This window comes from Phyllostomus hastatus, unplaced genomic scaffold, assembly GCF_019186645.2.
Source record: "Phyllostomus hastatus isolate PE091 unplaced genomic scaffold, TTU_PhHast_1.1 phas_contig_210, whole genome shotgun sequence".
Classification (NCBI taxonomy): domain Eukaryota; kingdom Metazoa; phylum Chordata; class Mammalia; order Chiroptera; family Phyllostomidae; genus Phyllostomus; species Phyllostomus hastatus.
Window position 1 is genome coordinate 3544641 of NW_025333737.1, and position 19795 is coordinate 3564435.

General features: G+C 55.1%; 1 protein-coding gene across 5 annotated transcripts in view; it reads left to right on the top strand.

Annotated features, from left to right (window-relative positions):
* Nucleotides 1-5016: 5016 nt before the first annotated feature.
* The window catches only part of SEZ6 (seizure related 6 homolog), a 44575-nt gene continuing 29796 nt past the window's right edge, over nucleotides 5017-19795 (top strand). For all 5 annotated transcript variants that reach the window (XM_045837623.1, XM_045837624.1, XM_045837625.1 and 2 more), the window contains exon 1: nucleotides 5017-5220. In XM_045837623.1, coding sequence (XP_045693579.1) covers nucleotides 5166-5220 — 55 coding nt within the window. In that variant the 5' untranslated portion in view covers nucleotides 5017-5165. The remainder of the gene's footprint in view (nucleotides 5221-19795) is intronic.

Sequence of the window (19795 nt, forward strand, 5' to 3'; positions counted from 1 at the left end):
CACCCCATCCCAGCTCACTCTGGCCCCCTAAGTCACATCTGCCAGGGATAACCCATAGGGTGCACCTGGGTCCTCCCCCTTCCTCAGGAGCTTACCCCACCTGATGACCTAGTCCCTCACCACATGGCCTTTATCTTGCTACAAGCTCCCCAGCCCCAGACCCACACCACCATAAACCCAATGCATCTGGACCAATGTATTTTATGTAAGTTCAAGCACTGGAAATATTGAGTTCAGAGAATTTTATTTTGAGAGCCCTCTATATTTCTCTGGGATTATCGCCTGTCTTTGTTCCCTCCCTCTCTGGGTTATTATCTTTGGACCCTTTCCAAGCCAAGCCGACTGATTGCTTGGGGAGATGGCTGCCAGCATCCTCCATGTCTTCTCTGGGTAGGTGAAAGCAACCAACTGTGGGTGACCCTTTCTTCTTCCTTCCATATAACTCTGCCCCACTGCCCAGGCAACCTTGGTTTTTAGGAGCTAGCTTCACCAAGAGACTCTCCCAGGGCTGGGAAACACTGAGGGAGTGGTAAAAGTGGACACCTCATGCTCCCTAAGTTAAGGAGGGCTATGCTCAGGATGAGCCTTGGGGTACAGAGGGGAGGGAGAAGGCCAGCTGTTCTTTTTCCTACACTGTGCCAACCTAGCCTGGTACCAAATTAATAGCATTCAAATGATATGCAAATTGTTATGCAAATCTAGAGAGAAGGCTGCTGTCACCCTGGCCTTTGGGCTGTTAGAAGGCCAGCACCTTGAGCCCTTTCCCAGAGGACCCTACAGGCTCCCTTCAACTTTAACCCTCATCCCTTCAGCACCAGCTGGCATGAAGAATCCCATGAGGCCAGCACGAGCCTCTCAACATCCTCTGGTCCAAGATCCCACTCTGGTCTCACCTCCCAGGCACTCAGGTCCTCTTCTACTCTAAAATGACAACCGTAGAAGGTGGCATGACTTCCTTCTGGATGCCAGTATTCTGGCTCTCTGCTCATTAGCAAAGTATGCAAAGTAGGTATAGGGTATTGTGGATGGGGAGTGGCATCTATTTAACTGTCCATTAAAGTGACCCCATTCCATCACCTCTGCATAGGCCCAGGCTTCCAAACTGCTACCTCTTGCAGCCTGCAAGCACCATGTGGTTCCTGTGCCTGGTAATTGCTGTGGTGTTTGTTGAGCTGTATTTGCATTTGATTGTCATTTAACTTTCATCTTTCTCCTTCAATCAAACCAGGTATTGGGCTTCTACAATTGATTATTGTTTTATTTTCAGCCCCTTGGTGGTTTTCAGAGTTTCCTTTAATAGTGCCACAAATTTGAACCCTGGCACTTCTCCTGTCACATGAAGGGAGAAGACCTCTTCCCATCATCCCAGGGCTCCTACGTGAAAATAATCTAGCCAGCATCATGGATCTTAAGTCCTATCCCCAGTCTCCCTGTTCCACCAACCCAACTGGTGCCTCATCTCTGCCCAGCCATTGGCATTAAACATTTATGGAGCTGTGGAGGATCAAAGGCCTCGGTTGGGGGTGGTAGGCAGGCTGGAGGCTTCAGTTTGGAGATAGAAAGCAGCTCATATCAAACCACTTCCTACTGCTGCCTCCATCTACAGCAGCTCTGGTCCTGCTCCTAGAGCAGGAGCAAATGCTCAGGAGCCAGCAGTCCTCCTGTGCCAGGGAAGGGCCCTCCTCTTGCCCCTAAATTCAAAGGTTTGATTTTGGGTACTCCAAGAAGCGTAGCCAGAGTCATGGCACCCCAGGCTGTTCCAGGTTCTCCAGGGTCTGGGAGGCCCCTCTGAAGAGTGGACTGAGATGAGTAAGCAGCTCTGTGCCCCTGAGGGTCTCTGGAGTGAAGCAGCCCCTGGTTCCCTGAATCCCCCAAATCCCCCTGGTTCCACAGAAGATGTAGCTCTGGTTTGAAATCTTGGAGAAAACTAATTTTCTTCTCCTCTCTCTCAGAAAGCAAGTGTCGTCCCAGCAGAGACTTTAAAATAACTTACCTATGAGCCTGTGTCCCAAACCGGGAGAGTGAGACTGGCCTCTCCAGGGTTGTGGGCTGGATGTCTGGCACTGTCTGGGCAAAGACTGTGAGGGTCCCTGGAGTTGGAGAGCCCCTTCTTCCCTCTTTCTGGCTCTTGGTCCTAATACAGCCATTGTAACTCAGACTCTGTCCCCACTTCTGAGTCAGCAATGAACCCCTCAATTCTTACACCACTTGCCATGGTGCTTGGAAATTCACCTTAATCGCAGACCCCCTTGTTTTAGTACAAATATCTTTATGATGGGGTAACCCCTTCAGTATAGCCACCAAGGATATCCTGCAGCTTGGATGACCACAAAGCCTACTCCAACCCTTCTTCTTTCATCTTTGCAGGACTCGCTGCTCTACTAAAACCAACCTTCCCACTGACCCCATACTATCTTGCATTTTCTACTACTTTGCTTTGCACAAGCTGCTCCTTCAACTTTGGATGTCTTCCCTCTTCCTCGCCACCGACTGAAACCTAAAACATATTTAAGACTTGAATCCAGCCTGCTTTCCTACCGTACAAAGCTTTCAATGAGCTCTCCTCACCTCCGAAAGAAGCAACTGCCTTCTTCTCCATTACCTCACGACATTCATGTGGCACCAAGGACCTGCCTTGGGCTTTACACACACCATATGCCATCATTTATTTACAAATACTTATTAAGTATCTACTATGTGCTGGGCAGTGGACTAGGTTGCGAGTGAAGGAGACAGACATGCTCTGTGCCTTCCCAGAGTTGACAACTTGTAGAGAAGACAAAATATTAAACAATTGCATAGACATGGGAAATGCAGGGTCTTCTGAGGGCAAAGAGCCAGTTGTGAGACACAGAGAGAATGGAAGAAATGACACCAGTGAAGGGAGACTTACAAGTCTCCCCAGGCTGCCACTTTCAAATGTGTATATGACTTGAGTATACAATAAGCCTGCAGCATACAGTTGAATGCCCCTAGGGCATCTTATTGTCCTCAATTTATGGGTGATGCTAGGTCTGGACATAATGAACCCTTTGGGAGGCATGAGACAGATGCTTGACAGAAACTCTACTGCTTCCCAGTTTGGTCCAGACTCTGGCTCAGCCTAACTGGGAATCCATTCTATGGAAACCACACTGACCATCTTTAGAAGGAAGGCACAGCCCAGGTGCATTTTTCTTCCCATTATCCAGCAAAATCCCATCCTCTGAGCTCAGGGCAGAGTGCCGCATTCTGGGACTTGTACTTTCCATTGAACCCCTCCGAAAAGCCTACATTTGTTGGGGCAGTAAGGAGGGTGATATGGCAAGGTCCTGGGTGGCTCCTCTCACTCTCCTTCTTGTGAGTGCTCAGCCCATCAAGGAGCCCAACTGCCAGGAGACTCCAGACTGCCACCAGCCTCCAAATCCTGGCATGTAAGAATCATCCTGGCATATAAGGTTCATCCCTGGGTCATGACACACCCCCCTCTGCCCAAGCTGCTTAGGCCAGAGGGGCCCAGGAATCAAGGAGGAGCTCAGGAAAACCTTTAAGGAAGAAAGGAGGAATCTTATGCCATTTGCCAGTATTTCCCCAAACTCCCCTCGGCCACAGAACCTTCCGCCTCCCTCTTCTGTTGGTGCAGCTTTCTCCCTCGCTGCACATTCCTTCCTGGCTCCCTCTCCTCTCCGCTGATCCTTTTGTCACCCCCACCCCCGCCTTCTGCCATCCTTCTGCCACTGCCCTTTTTTCACAGCTTCTTGAAACGACCGTGAAGAAATCCTCTCCCAGTGACTCCCTCAGATAATTCCACACCACCCGCCTGCTGCCTGGCACAGGGAGAGGATCTAGAGAGAATTTGATGAGCAGAACTGGAAGACTGTGGAGGTGGTGAGGACTAGAAGACTCTCTGAGGAATGAGACTTGAGAGCCAAAGACTTGCCACCTGCTTCCAGGATGAGGTCAGGAAGGGCCTTGGACAATGACTGAGGTCTGGAAACTGGGAAGAAGCCAAGTGCATGTGAATAGAACTAAACAGAAAGCCGTCCTCCCTAAGAACCCCACGGAGGTTCTTCGAGTGCACCCATCCATGGAGCTAAAAACTCGTGGGTCTAAACATCAGCCTCTGAGATGACACAGCTGTGACTGTCCTCTTTGCTGTCCTGTGACTCACTGGGGCTCCTCAGCCCAAGCAGAGCCCTGGAAGCTTATTTTTTCTATGCCCTTGAGTGGTACAGTCTTCCAAGCTACTCTCCTCAGCCTCCCTCACGTCTCTATCTAAAATAGCCCTAGGAACCTGGGCAGGGATAGATATGAAGGTTCTGCTCTCAATGACTGGAACTGTGGCTTCTCTGGTCCTGAGGAGGTGGAGGGTTGTCAAGGAAGGGCCCTGGAGATCCAGGGCTGCGGGGCACTCAGGATACTACCTTCAGCCACCACAGCTTGGCCCATGTTGCCTCCTGCCCAATAAAGAATGTCTTCCCAGGAAACAAGTACCACTGGCTTTTAACTATAATATCAAGGTAATTAAGCTTTTCTGTGAGCACAGTTTGCTGCTGATGCAGTTGCCTGGAGCCCTGGCATTTACTGAGCGCAAAGTAATAATTTATTGTCCTTTGTACGCTCAAAACCCATCTTCATTACTGGCCCAGGACTGACTGTCACAAGGGCACGCGGGCCTCACCAGCTGCCTCTCTCGCGGACGTCTTCCCAGATCACCCTTGGCGCCCTCAGGTACCAGGATGGGGTGGGGAGCAGTTGCTCTCTCATGGAGAATCAGGTTAGAATCCCACCTCCTTGGCAGGCTGCTAATGAGGAAAAAGAGACTGGGCTTTGCAGGGCGTGGGCAGCGCGGAAGGGTGGGGGCCGTGTGCCCACATTAGCAGGGCAGTGCTTTCCCTGAGCAGGCGGCAGCGCGGGAGCTTGTGCTCCCGCCGCTGGGTCTTCTGCGCCTTTGCTTGAGACTTTACGGTAAGCCGTTCCCGCGCCCCCGCCCCTAGCCCGGCGCGGCGATCCCCGGCGCCGACGCCAGGCGCTGGCCGTGGTGCTGATTTTGTCAGGCGCTGGCGGCGGCGGCGGCCCCGTTCTCTCTCCTCAACCGGACCCAGCTCTGCCTCCGGTGCCCACGCCCCACCCAGCCCCCGCCCTCGCGCCGGGCCCCGACCCGGGGCGCGGCTACAACCAACAGGATGCTCCCGGCAGCCCTGCTGCTCCTGCCCTCGCTGCTGGCGCTTCTGGCTCACGGTAAGGGACCCCGGCGTCCGGCGGCAAGACAGGGGACAGCGGGTCCCGCGGTGGGAAGGGAAGACTATCCCGGCGCCCAGCTCCGCGCAGCTGGCTTCCCAGCCCAGGCACCGCGCTCTGCCGGCTGTGCTGCCCCCGCACCGGCCGAGCCGGGCGGGGCGCGGGCTCCGCGGGCGGGAAGCTGCCGCCGCTCCCGCCATTCGCGCCCGGCCGAGACCTCGCCTTTAATCATCTCCCCGGATCTAATGGGATTTCTCTGCTGCAATTCATCACGCCAACCCCTACCCGCACACACTCTCCCGCTCACCCGCGCGCTACCTCGCCACACTCCTGGGAGGGAGGCCATAGGGCGGTGAGTCTGGCTGGCCCGTCCTGCTCGCGGCCGGCGGTCCCGCCTTTCCTGCCGCCCTCCAAACTTCGCTCGACTTTGCCGCCCGTTCCGGGGACTCTCGCGTCCTCATTGCGGAGGAACGGGGCTGGATGGCGGCTGGACCCGGAGTTGGGACGTCGCTCACCTCCCTGGGTCTTGGCGCTGCCACGCCGGAATCGGAACCAAGAGTACAAGTCCAGGGGGAAGTCAGGGGCTCCGGGACCGGTTATCCGGCTCCTCGCTCTGCCTTAGGCTGCAGCACCTGAGGTCCTGGGATACTCTGTCCTCCCCGAGGTCCTTTCCCTGCGCGCGCGCGGGCGCGCGCGCACGCACACACACACACCACACACGTCCAGAGCTCCTTTTTCGGGGCCAGTCCTCCTGCTCAGCTCCCTCCCACCCTACGTGGTAAGACTCCGCGGAAATACCTGCAACCCACCCTTCCACCCCAGGCCCCTGCTTGCAGTCCGATCTCCAACTTCATCGGTCCGAGGCCTTGGAGTGGGCAGTAAGGGAGTATTGTGGAGAGGTTGGGGGTTCTGTGCCTTTGGGAAGAAAGGTTTCCAAGTCTACGCGGGACCTGCTGCCCCAGCTCAAACAGGCACTCATCAAAGCTACCGACGCCCATGTCCTTCCAGTGCAGCTGGGTGGGCCGTTGGGGTGGCTGGGATCTTGCTGGAAGTTGGAGCTCGCTGCCTCTCACAACGTGCTTTGCAGTACCTGATGTGGAAGGGTGAGAATGTGGAAGCTCCTAAACCTTGCTCAATCTGTCCAAGCCACGTTGGAGGCCAGGGTAGTGAGGCTGGGGCCAGAATGGGCCCCTGCACAGCAGTTTTCTTCACTCTGCCTCCCCTGGGGCACAGAAGCCCTTCTCTGAGCTTCTGGCTCCAGTTGCATTCAACCCGGTATCCTTACCCCACCTCATGGCTGACCTCGCTGGGTTCATACTTGGTACCCAGAACTCAGAATCCTGTGTTCATTGGCTGGGGCAGGGGGAGGGGGTGGCGAGCGGGTCGCAGTCCCATAAACCCCACCCTGCCTGGGGCAGTGGGACAGGGGAAGCCAGCATCCTAGCCCAGGTGTCCCAGGATGTCCCTTGGAGTTCGGAACCTGTTTTGGGGTCCAGCCCAGACCTTTCACTGGAGAGCTCCCCTGGGACGCAGGGGCTGGGTGTGCCGTACCCCCACCCCCCACTGTGTAGTCTGGAGCCTTGTGTGTGAGTGTGTAAGTCTGAGTGTGAATGTAATCAGGGGTCCAAGTGTGTCTGTTTTTCCGAAGGTCTGGATGTTAGGTGAGAGCTCAGCAGTGAGCCGGTGTGAGGAGTGTGTAAGACTGCTAGTGCACAGTGCAGTCTCTGCCAGAGAGCTCCCTGCAGGGCTGGGGTGAGACTGCAGGCAGGTCCCTAGGAGGATGACTGGTGTGTCCAGGAGTCCAGGGAGCCCTCCTAGGGCTGAGGATGTAAGTGTACACTCTGTGGCCAAGGGCCTGTGTATCGCCTGCCAGTGTCCTGCCCTGACCTCCCCCAACCTCCCCAACACCCGTGGAGTCACCCACCAAAGGATATGTGGGATAGGAAAATGTCTGTGGGGGAAGATCTTCATTTTCCCTCCTTAAGGCAAAAGAGCAGGCAGCCCTGCAGCGCCAGGCCTGAGGAGAGAGGGCTTGCACCTGGGCTTGCCCTGGCACGTTCTTTCCTCCCAGCGGGGCTGCGAGGTCCCAGTCGGTAGGCTACTGAGCAGACTCATTGGGAGGCCATGCATTTAGCCATCTCTGGGCTCCTGGGGGCTTCAGCCAAGAGAAGGCAGGCATCAAGCCATAAAGGCGGAGGGGATGTGAGACTTTGCGGTCCAAGCAGAGAATTCCGCAGCCTCGTGGCCTGCAGAAGGGCCTTCAAAGCTTCGCTCATACAGAGATGAGGGCCTTGGGATACAGCCGGTAACAGCCCGGAATGGGGGGAGGTGGAGGCTGAGGGGCCAGGGAGAGATTGCACTGGGCCTGGCTCAACCCCGCAAATCCAGTCCCCTATTCCACCCTGCCCCCACCCCCACCCTGCCCTGCAGCTGCTAGGCTGATTGATCGCAGGCGTGAGGGGTGCCAGGGGCCCCTCTGGTCGTAGTCCCAACCTGTGAAGAGCCTGGAAGATCCTGCTACTAGTGGGGAGGGAAACGGTGTGGGAGGGGCAGCGCGAGCGGGGGCCTGCTGCGTCAGTTTAATGATTTTTAATGAGCAATTACCTTTAGTCATTCTCCTAATTTCTGAATATCAATAAAGTTAATTAAACTCTGCATGTGTGAATGTGGCCTGGGGAGACTGTGAAGGTGGAAGTGGCAGACACTGGGGTGCGGTTGAGTCCCCAGGGGCAGAGGCTTCCTCCCTGGCTGTGTGACCTTAAACTGGATGCTTCACCTCTCTGAACTCTGATTGAGGATATGGTGGAAAGAGGGAGGGAAGGGATGGCAGGTAGGGGTTGCTCACTCCACGAAGAGCTAGGGGATGGTGTCTGGGAGGCAAGGCCCGGAGGGGGAAAGAGAGGAGGAGGGGAAAAAGAGGAGGAGGAGAAAGAGGTCTTGGCCTCTAGGAGCCCCAGCGCCATAGGGGTTAACAAACCCGAACTGCCTTAACCCTTAACCTGAAGTGGTAATTGCTGCTTCCTACAGACTGTGCTAGGCGCAGGGTTCTGGATGCAGTTTTCTGAGTCTGGGGGGCTGCAACCAAAGCTAGTAACAGGTCCTGCCCCACCTCCCCACCCCCGGTCCCCCAGCCTGGCACTTCAGAGTCAGGAGGTGAGTGCTGGGACAAGGCTCCATGGCAGCCGAACTAGATTCCACTCAGAGCCCGAGAGGTTGACACGGTGGGCAGGAGGCTCCCCTGTGCTTCCAAGGAAGCTGGAGGGCTTAGAAACTGCTATGGATGGGTGAGAAATTGTGCATTGGGGTTTTTTTGCCCCTCACGGGCCTAAGCTCATCAGGCTTGGCAGGTCCTGGCGGCGGTCCCAGCGTCCTCAGCAGGGTGGCAGCTTAAAATGCCTTGGGGACACCATAGGGAGCTAATGGGGATCGAGGAGACACAGGAGCTGGGCTTAATTAGAAACTGGGCTTAATTAGAGCTCCCCTACCCCTCCCACATGGCTGCCTGAATGGTGGCGGGCATATCAGAAAGCCTGTTTCCTTAGTCCCTCCCTCCACCCAGCCCTAGATGCCCAATCCTTCCAGTCCCCTCCCACCCTCCTTGTTCCCAACTCTCCAAACCCTTTTCAGTCCCCGTTTGCCCAGCTGAGCTCAGCTGAAGGATGCTGCTCCCCCACCTGGGCAGAGCGCAGCATCCCTGAGCTGAACTATCAGCGCTAGGCACCCCACCCACCAAACAAGAAAGAGGGTGTGGGAAAAGGCCCACAGGTAGGGATCACTTTAGTGAAGGGAATTCTCAGCCAGATGGTTAAGAACCCAGGCTTTTTGTGTGGCCTCAGGCTTGGCTTGTCCTCTCCGGGTCTCTACTTTCTGGAACATTCAATGTAAGGTTGCACCAAGCTGGTGGTTGCCAAGCCTGAGACCACATCAGGGCCTCCAAGGGCTGTCAAGCCATGCAGATTTCTGGGTCCTCAGCTTCCCCTCATGCAGGAAGGGTTAAGATCTGTATGTAAGAGGCTGAGGGGAAGGGGCAGGTAGAAAGAAATTCTGCCAGCCCTGGTCATCAGCTGTGAGGTGGACAGCAGGGAGTAGGAGGTCCTCAAGGCCTCTTCCAGACGAATTCTAGCAGGAAGCCAACTCACCCAGCCAGACCAAGCAGTTCCTCAAACTAGCCCATGTTCGCAACAGCTCTGGGCTCTTGCCATTCCTTCTGCCTGAAATCTTTTCCTCCTGCTGGGCCAACCTGCCTCACTCCACTTCATATGTCAGGTCTTGGCTTAATTGGCACTTCATGTAATTCTTTAGCACATATTTATGAGGCATCTGCTATATGGTTTCTCAAGGGAAGCCTCACCTGGCTTCACTGTGGGTCAGGGGACCCTTCTGTGCTCCCACCATCCCCTGGCTTTCCACAGGAAGGTGCGTCTTGTTGGATCATGAGTGCCTGATTGCTCGATGCTCCTCTCCAGAAGCAAGACTGAACTCAAAGGAGGCCACCAAGTCTGTTCTGCTCACCCTCTATCTTGGGACAGCTCCAGAATTCCTATTTGGAAGAAGTTTAGGGTCAGCTGCCTGTTTAGAAAGGAGAGGTGGGTGCGTGGCAGCTGAGACTGCGTCTTGAAGCTGAGTTTGCATAAAAAGCACACTATTTTTACACAGATTGTATGTTAGGATTTTTTCCCCTTTCCTAACGGTTGGCCAATTATGCCAACTGTAAATTATGGCTTTTTCTTAGTTTTTTCCTTCCACAAATTAAGCTGTCATGCTGTCAGCCTGAAGTGGCTTGCGGGTGGGTGGGGGGGCGGTTGCTGATGGTCACTCTGAGAGAGCTAAAACCTCTCTCAGCCACTTCTTACTGCTACCACTGCTTGTGTCCCCAGTGGCAGTCCCCTAGCATATGGCAGACATTCGATACATGTTGAACAAATTCACAAGAGGTGCACAGGCTGACAGTGGCGGAGTTAAGCCTAGAGCCTCAGCTTCTTGACTCCCTCCCCTAATACCTTCCCACCACCTCTGCTGGCTGAGAGGGGTGTCCTGCATGAACTTAAGGACCGAGGTAAGAAGGAGGCGACCCCATGCCATCTGGCTTCACAGCCCCCTAGTCTATCTCAGCTTCAGACATCCTCACAGAGCTTGGAAAGACCCACATGAGACCTCAGGGACTGCCCTGAGCCTGTCATGCTCATGAAGGGAAAGGTGGGCCAAGGTATCATCCAGGACCATAGTTCATGTCCACAAATCTTACACAACTCCTGAAGGAGCGGTCCCTGGGGTACACCCATCTACGGTTCATTCATTCATTTCACAAATGTATTCAGGTGTGAGGCATGGCCCAGAACCCACAATGGCCAAGTCTTCCACGTGCTTTTTAAATCTAACATAACAAGAGACTAGTTATCCCCACTTTACAGATGGGGAAACTGAGTTTCAGAGAGATTAAGTCAATTACCCTGGGCTTCACAGCCAATAAGCTATAAGGCTACCCCAAACTGCCTGCCCATTTTGCAAAACCTGGCTGTGGCCCGGACTATATCCACTCTCCCAGCCTGAGGCAGAGCTTCAGTAGGGGCAAATGGGAACCCAGGAGAGCATCACTACCCTGATAATAACAGTAACAACAAAAAAAAGTAGCAACAATAATAGCAAACATTTATTAGGCACCAATTGTGTGCCAGGTACTGTACTGAGTACTTTATATGCATCAGCTCATTTAGTCCCAACCCATCTCTGTGAGATGGCAGCTGTTATCTGCCTCTCACAGGCCAGTTCAAGCCCATCTTGTCAGACAGACCCAAGTCATAAATGGCCCCTAACTGTCTTCTTGCACATTTCTGGTGATGACAGTGGCTCTTCTTCTTGATGTCGACCCTCAGTCCTTACTGCTCTAGATCAGACATATTATCTTGCTCAGTCCTTAGTAACAAAAGAATAAAATGTCCTTTCTGACACTTGGATATCAGGGCAGAGCACAGGGCTAGGAGTCAGGTGAACCCTGAATCTTGGCCCAGAGGCCAGTGACCTTGGGTGACTCCTTCTCTCACCCTCTGGGGGCCTTGGTGAATGACAAGACCAGTCGCTCCAGTCTCTGCATCCTGGGCTGCTCCCCCACCCCCTCAGCACCCATGAGGCCCAGCCCCCAGGTGGGAAGGCCAAAGCTTGCCTGAAGCTCAGCTCCTAGACCGGCCTGGAAGCCAAGCCTGCCCCAGTTTCCCTTCACCTGCCTACCTGCACCCAACTGCCAGCTCTGGATGGGAGGGTTGATCAATGCTGAAGCCGCCAGCAGTGTTTTTGGCCATTGATTGTTGAGCTTTCTCGGCAGGCTCTGGAGCAAACAAACCTGCCGCTTCTCCAACAACAATCCAGGTCTCCGGCTGCAGAGTCTGCAGCCTTGCTGGCAGGCGGATTGGCGGGAGGGGTGGGGGTTGGATGTCTCAGCTAGTCCCCGCAGGGACAAGGGGCTCTTCCAGGAGACTAAAGGAACTGAGTGGGCGTGGGATGGCTGGCAACAAAGAGACTGGGTGAGGATGCTAGAGTGAATGCCAGACCCTCTGTATTTGTTCTACATACATCATTTTTGCTCAGACATTTTTCCACACCTAGAATGCCATCCTGGGTTGTTCGGCTTATTTCAGTTCTAGCCATGCCCTCTTTTCCTGACCATTCAGCCTGAGGGGGTTTTCTGTCCTCTGAACACTGAATATTTCCCATCAGGAACTTAGCCCGTCCATCCTTCGTCCGCCCGTCCACTCTCCATTCTGCTCAGCACCTATCAGGTGCTTTGACAGGCAGGAATACAACATAATCACTGCCCTTCGGGAACTCGAGGGGGAGCTGCCTTGCCTTCTTAATAAGCTCAGCTGTGAGGGCCTCCCCAGCTAGACCAGGGACCGTCTGATTTTTACCTAAATGAGCTTCAAATGAGATGCCAACCACTACATGGTCCAACCATCCTCCATCTTAAGAACAAGAGATCTCTGGCCCAGGGACTGCTCTGGGCCTCAGATTTTTATCTGTAGCAACAGGGCTTATCTTTTGGGTCTCTGAGGGCCCAGCAAGCCTTTAGGACCCCTGCACCAGGATATCCTGGGTTCTCTGCATCATAGCTCTTTCCATCTCTGCAGGGTCTGCGTGTCCCTCTAATCTCCCAACAAGGCAGAACAGGTTCGGGGCCCCTACTGCCTCCAAACCTTGCAGAATCCAAGCAGTGGGCCTCTCCCTTCCCCCATTGTAGTCCCCAGGAGCCCAGCCAGAATCCTGCACACCAGCATCAACCTTAGCATCTTCCCCTGTACCCTGCTTCTCCCCTCCCCACAAGCTCCCCTCTCTACCCTCAGGACCCTCCTTCCAGCTGTTCTTTGGGCTGGGAGGGCAGAACTGTGAAATGTGCCTCAACCACAGATTACCACCCCCCACAGATGCTCATTTGCATGTTGTTTTACCCCTTTTTGCATGCTGGCTCCTTATTAAAGGCACAGAAGCAGACCCTGCCCCTTCTCACTCCCAGTCCAGAGCCCTCCTCCGCTCCATAACTTCTTCCGCCCTCCCAGCCGCAGCAGCTGTGCACCAGCTCCTTTGTCCCCCAAGCAGCCACCTGCTGAGTGTCTGGCCTGGGTCCCACCAGCCAGCAGGTGCCTAGGGAGTCCCAGAGCCTGGGAGGGGGCAGTATAGAGAGCCAAACTGTGGCTCAGGGAGGAGAGAGCAGCCCCATAGGAAGAGCATAATTAGAAAAGTACTACTAGTCAGGGAGCCAGGGTCCCCAGGGTTTAAACCTAACGTTGGCACTTGCTGGCTAGGTGACCTTGGGCAAGTTGTGTCACCTTCTGTGCCTCAGTTTTCTTGGGATTCATGGTACCTGTGCCCCCTCTTTTGTAGAACAGCATCAGGATCAAAGGAAATCACAGGGGTTGGTGACAGGAAAGAAATAAGAAGCCCTGCTTGAGGGGAGGATCCTCCGAGAGCCAGAGCTATCCAGCACCAGGAGGGGCTGCTTTTCAGGTAGTCACTGAGGGGCTGGACTGCTGTGAGTGCTGGTCCAGGTCCGACCAGGAAGATGAGACCAGCAGTGCAGAGGGATGAAGGCTGGGTTCAGGGTACTGCTGAGGGCCTCCACCCTGGCCCACTGCTCTGACGGACACTGTCTTAGACATCATTTACATCCAGCAAGGGGATGTGTTAGTGCTTTGCAACATCTGGTCTGACAGCTGGCAGGCCCTCTTGCTATAAGGCCCTATTTTCTGGCTGGTCAGGGGAAATGGAGGAGATGAAGGAGTCACCTTCTGAGGATGGAAGAGCCCCTGGCATCTCCAGGCAAAGGCGTGAAGGTGGGACCAAACAAGGCACGCATGAGAGAGATCATTTGTGCTTTTGCTTATGCAGCCTCCCTTGTCCTCCTTCCCTCACCGCCCACTCAGTTCTTGCCGATCTCCTGGCAGACCCTGCCCACGCCCTACTGGGTCTGGCCACCTCCCTCCCACTTCCCCCTTTGCCCGCTGCCCACCAGCCCAGGCTAGGAAGAGACTTGTTGCTCAGGTTGGGGTGATACTCCTAAGGTCCCAGCCGCCTAGGTGATGCCCTGAGTCTAGTCTCTGTTGCATCTGCATCCCCGATGCTGCCTCTGGGCCCCCTGGTTCTTCCCTGCCTTGAGCCTCAAGCAGAGGAATTGAGGGGACAGGGTAAGATGACTTGGCCTCTCAACTCAAGGTGTCCACACACCCAGACAGGCAGGGTCCTTGGAGGTCGCAGCAAGGTTAGGGAAAGGAAGAAGACTGAAATGTTGCGGAGGCGCAGCCTGGCCCAGCTAGGGGTCCCAGGGGTCTGAGGAGGAGCCCCAGGTGTTCAGGTAGCCATGTCTGTGCACATGTCTGATTTGTCTATCTATTCCTGAGTGTCTGTGTCCATATGTCCCTTCACATCTGTGCCCTCTGTCTCTGTATCCTGGGACTGTGGCCCTTGGTGTAGGCACAGCAGACCCCAGCTCAGGCCTTTCTCTCCCCTTCCCAGAGCCCCCTCTACTCCCTTCCTCCCCACTGTTGGGCTCTACTGACCCCTCAAGGAGACTCAGAGCTGGAACTGCAGCTGCTATTTTTAGCAGCTCTGCACCCCTCCTCTCCCCCATTCAGGCTTGCTGGGGAAGTGGGGCGGGGGGACAGGGCAAGCCTGGGGAGCCTCATAGGCTGGGGTGCTGGGCAGGTATGGCCCTTTCCCCTCAGTCCAACAAGGCTATGGTGGCAAGGGGAGCCTGGGATAGTCTACAAGGGCAAGGCCCACACCCTGGGGTAGGTTAGGCTCCATTCCAACTGCGTGAGGCTGGGAGGAGATCCCAGGCTGTCCTCCCTCTGCACCCTCCAAGACCCTAAGGGCAGAGCTCAGGCCTCCACCTGCTCTTCCCCAGGCTATCTGGAAGTAAGGCTGGACCTCCTGGGTCTCTCCCATAGAAACTGGAGAGGCAGAAAGGGGCTCAAATTGTCAGGGAGTCAGGGGGAGGGAGGCATCCCTGGATGAGGTTCTTCATCCATGGGGATGAGGACCCCCACCTTCAGGGACCTCTGGTACTGCCTTGGCACTTTCCAGAGGGCTTTTATGTCCCTGCTACAGCTCAACTCTGCCAAAGACCACCATTAGAGCCCCTTGCCCTCCAGGCCTTTGAGGCTTCTGGGTTCCACCCAGTCACTGTCCCAGTTATCTGAAAACGAACTCCAGCTGGGAGGGAGAGCGTACAGCAGTGCAAGGGGCCTGAACATAGCGACCGAGAAGGAAGGCAGCCCTGGCCCCTTCAGAGCCAGCATCTACCCTCTAGGCTCGGGCTGCCCTTGCTTTCAGAAGTCTTTTGTTTCTTCATTTGTCCTCCTATCTGTCTCTTAGGCTCAGCAGGACAGGGGTAGCCCCAGGTCAGCCTGCTGGGCTGATGGTGGCCCAGGTAGACCCCCTCTCTCAGCTCTCTGACCCTGTCTTTTTCTGTGGGATGGGGAAGATTAACCAGATAGTGTAGATGAGTGTGCCAGCAGAGCCTGGCACACAGTAGGTGCTGGAAGATGTTAAATCTCTCCTTTTCTCACACCTGCATCCCCCACCTCCCACGTCATGCCACCCCCAAGCACATGCACATACAGGTACCCTTACACACTGACATGCATGCATGCAGACAGACGAGCCTACCAGATGTTCAGCAAATACTGACCAGCAGGTGGAGACGAGACTGGCGTCTGGTGTCAGACGGAAGGAAAGTAGCAAGTCAACGTTGAGAGCAGTTAGTCCCCTGCCTTGCCAGGCCCCCTCCGCCTTCAGTACTACTCACCACCAGGCTCCATCCGCCCCTGGGGCTGGGTGCTGATAACAGAGGGGCTGTGACTTTCTGTTCCACCCACACAAAGACTTTCTATAAAAAACCTGAGTAAAACGCCAGGCAGGCCCAGAGAAGGCAAGAGAAGCCCAAGCTCACACAGCCTGGCAGTGGCAGACCTGCTGTCCCGCAGGAGTCAAGGCTCTGACAAGGCTTGCCAGGCTCCTTGGATTCCGCAGCTGAGGACGGACACTCTAGTGACCTCCAGGGAAGAGAGAGCCCACTTCAGCATTAAGGACCAGGGCAGCCTGGGAATCTGGGCTCAGGGCCCCTGCATACCTAGTCAACTCCCCCACTCCATCTCCTCCCAAATGCAGCTAATGAAGGAGCCACAGAGCAAAGGCCATAAGGTCAGGGACATGACTTTGGCCCTGGTGCACAGAACAAGCATCTTCATCTGACCTAAATAAAGACCACAAAAATCTTGGGGCTACTGGACTGGTCATTCATCTCAAAGGTGGACTCAGGTGCTGGGAAAACCTCGGTGGTATTAGGTTTTGAAATCCAGGGTGGGGGTGAGAGGAGACAGCAGCCCAGAAATGTTGCTGGTCAAGGGCCCAGGATGGTCCTGCTCTCAGGCCCTAACACCTTATGGCCCTGTCTTCTGGGCTCAGTGGCTGAGAAGGACTGTCACTGGCAGATGCCTGGAGCTGGGCGGGGACAGAGGGTGGAGGGGATGGCTGCTCCCCCCCAGGTCACCCCCTGTCCCCAACTTTACCACTCGGCTGGGCTGAACTGGCCCTGGTACTAGCTCCAGGGAAAATGCAGGTCCTGTCCTCAGAGCCTTCCTCATCCCAGCTGACGTTCCCAAGATTTTTCATTCAGGGATATATGGTCCCTGCTGCTGACAAGGTGGTGATAGGAACTGTTGGTGCTAGGGGAGGGCTGACCTGAGCACCAGCCCAGGGGCCTTCTCTCTCCCCTGCCCTGGCCACACTACTGAGAGCTGGCATAATTGGTGGAGTAGGGCAGATTGATTAGTTGCCTGGCCAATGAGGGAGGTGGTGCCAAAGGAGACTCCGCTGTTGCTCTCACTCCTTCTAGCCTGCCCAGGGGTGGGGGTCAATTCTACTGTCCCCACCTCCAAGGCCAACCCCTTTTCTTCTAACCCCCATTCCAGGCCTCCAGCTCCTGTGCCACCTGCTCAGCCTCAGGAAGTGCGGGCAGGCAGGGCCAGAGCCCCCAGGTCCCCGGGGCCAGCAGGTGGGCAGGAGGGGGAAACAAACACGGGGCCACAGGGGAAGGTGTGGAGTGAAGACGCTGTAGCAGAGGCCTCATTAATCACCTCTCCAGCCCCTAGCTCTGCAGTGGCAAGACCATATTAGATTTTAAATTGGAAACTGAAGGACATGGCAGTGAGCTGGGAGCTCCCTCTATCCTGGGGCCATGGTCGCAGCCTCATGGGAGGGAGGAGCAGCGGGGAGAAGAGGGCAGGCCCAGCCACAATCCAAAGCTGTATTCCCCATCCCTCTATGCACACAGAGCTGAGGGGCTGTCCAGGCCACATGGCCCCAGGAAGGGTCAGGTTAGGGTCCAAGAAGGTGGCAGAGTAAAAAGAAGGAAACCGAGCAATCGCCTTGGGGAAAAGTGCATCCGTTCTGGGAGCTAGGGCCCTTCAGGGCTTGACGACTGTGAGAAGCCAGGTTCCAGGGTGTGGTGAACATGGGCGTGGACAAATGGTAATGACCTGTGGCCCATGCATGTGCTTGGACACACATGTGCATGCACTGGCCCACATACTCACACACACGCTTACGTGAAGCAGCAACTCAGTGTGGTAGAAATTTGGAGCCCAGGCTGTGAAACAGGCAGACCCAGTTCAAACTCATTTGCCATTTTTCTTCTATATGAACTAGGATGATCAACGTTGCCTCTCAGCCTCAGTTCCTTCACATGTAAAATGTAAAATATGGATTACAAGAGCAAAAGCCTGCTGCTCTGGGTGGAAGACAGCTCTCTAGGAGGTCCATGCCTGACCTGTGAGTGTCCTCCCTGGCCCCAAGGCCTGGCAGCTGCCCCAGGAGCCCTGGGGTGGTGGCCAGATCAGGTTCCTGTGCCCCTGACTGGGCAGTGATGTGGGGGCCAGTCCACAGAACACAGCAGGAATCATCAGGAACATTCATGCCCCCTGGCCCAATGCTGGGCCAGATCACACCAGGCCAAGCTTTCCTGGCTGTCTTTCAAGCATAAAGTCCTCATAAACTGGCTCTGCCTGAGCCCCCCAAATGGCCCAACAAATATCCCATCCCTCAGACACCAATGCTGAGCCAAGGCTGGGAAGCGAACGTCATTGGTGGGCACCACTAATGCCCCATGAGGACTGAGCAGCTGATAGGCCCAGCTCCCCTGGGGCCTTTATGAAAAACTTGAAGAAGTCCCAGAGTTCCTTGTTATCTTTCCCAGGCCCAAAGAGGGGAGCAGACACTGCCACCCCACCTTAACTCTTCTCTGGGTCCCCCCACTCTGGCTCTTCTGAGAGGTGGCGAACACCACAGGTGTAGAGAGGTCCTGTTAAGGAGCTGAGCTTTCCACCACGGGAGCCACTAAGCACATGTGGCTATTTAAGCGTAAATCATTAACATGAAATAAAATTTTAAATTTGTTTCTCAGGCTCACTAGCCACATTTCAAATGCTCAGTAGTCATGTGTGGCTGCCGGCTCTCATAGTGGGCAAACAAATATAAAACATTTCCATCATCGCAGACAGTCTTATGAGACAGCACCATTCCAGGGCCGGCCGGCTGCTGGGTTTGAATCTGATGTGCCCAACTGGTAACCTGAGAACTGCACTTCCCTGGGTCTCAGTTTTATCTATAAAATGGGATAATAAAAGTCCATATCTCACAAAGAAAGCTTATATCTCATAGATATAGTGTGGGGATTTATTGAGTTAGTTCTGGTAAAACATGTAGAATGGTGCTAGGCATGGGGTAATTTCTCAATAAACAGTAGTATTCGTTATTTTTATTCACAGAGACCTCTGTGGCTCATAGCATCCTGGAATACGAGAGGTGGCAGGACCCTTAGAAACTTATTCCATTTCACTGTTGGGGAAATGGGGGCTTGGGTTGGGGAAGTGATCTGCACAGAGGGACCCAGCCTGTCAGGCACAGGACCAGGGGGAGTGGGCCGCTTCCTGGCCCCCACCCCCACCATGCTCTCTCCATCTGGCAAGAAGACCCCCAACCCTGGAGACACAGCGGCCCAGGGTCACCTGCCACCCCAACTGAGCACAGTGGGGGAGATGGCTGCCCCAGCAGCCCTGGAGGCACACTATCCCTGGAGGCATGCCCACGGGTGGTGGAGAGCCCAGAGCACAGGAGAGCTCATGCTTCAGGGCAGTTGGGCCAGATGCTCTCGAGTCCCAACATCCCGAGTCCCAGCCCTGCCCACTGCCCCATGTTTGCTGTGTGACTTGGGACTCAGTTTCCTCCTGCATAAATGAGGGAGGGATGAGATACTCACAAAGGCTACAAAGATTCAGATTCTGGGATTAACCACTTCCTTGCTGGGAGCCTGGTGAAGAGGAGATGACCCCACTCCTATCTGCACTGCAGATTTGACCGGACTGCCAGGGGCTGACCAAGAGAGGGTGGTAAGGGGATAGTGATGGGAGGTGGTCAGTGACAAGGGAAGAGAGAGTAGTTTGGGGCCAGGAGACCCACCAGCTTGTGCCGAGAGACACTCTTCATCAGTTGCCAGGTGGGGCTGTATGGGAAACTGCCAAGGGTCGGCTGCCCACCTTTTCCCTGCAGGACCCGCCCCTGCCTGCCCCTACCCACCGCTGCTGGCCACGGGCCAGGCCCAGTGGGGAGCAGAGAGCCTTCCTAGTGTGCAGACAGGGCAGAATCCAAGCCTGGAAAACGTGTGCCCTGAGTCCACCCTTCACCGTGTTTAGCACCAGGGGTCAGCATTTGTGAAGAGAGAGGGGCATCGGGCTGGATCCTTGCCCATAAGCTCAAGCTATAGGTATGCTGAGGTCCCACCAGGAGGTCAGAGGAGGGAGCTCTTGTCACTCACTGGACCAGGCAGAGATGGCTCCCCGGAGCGGGTAGGAGCTGGGCCTGCTGGGATGGGGAGGGTTCAAAGAGATAAAGTAGTGAGCAAATGGGCCAGAAAGGGGAAGGGGAGATCCCTCTGGGTGAGTGTCTGTACCCACCCCAACCACTGCCCCTCCAGAAACACCATCAGGACTTCTCCACCACACAGGAGACAGGGCTCCCAGCACAAATGCCC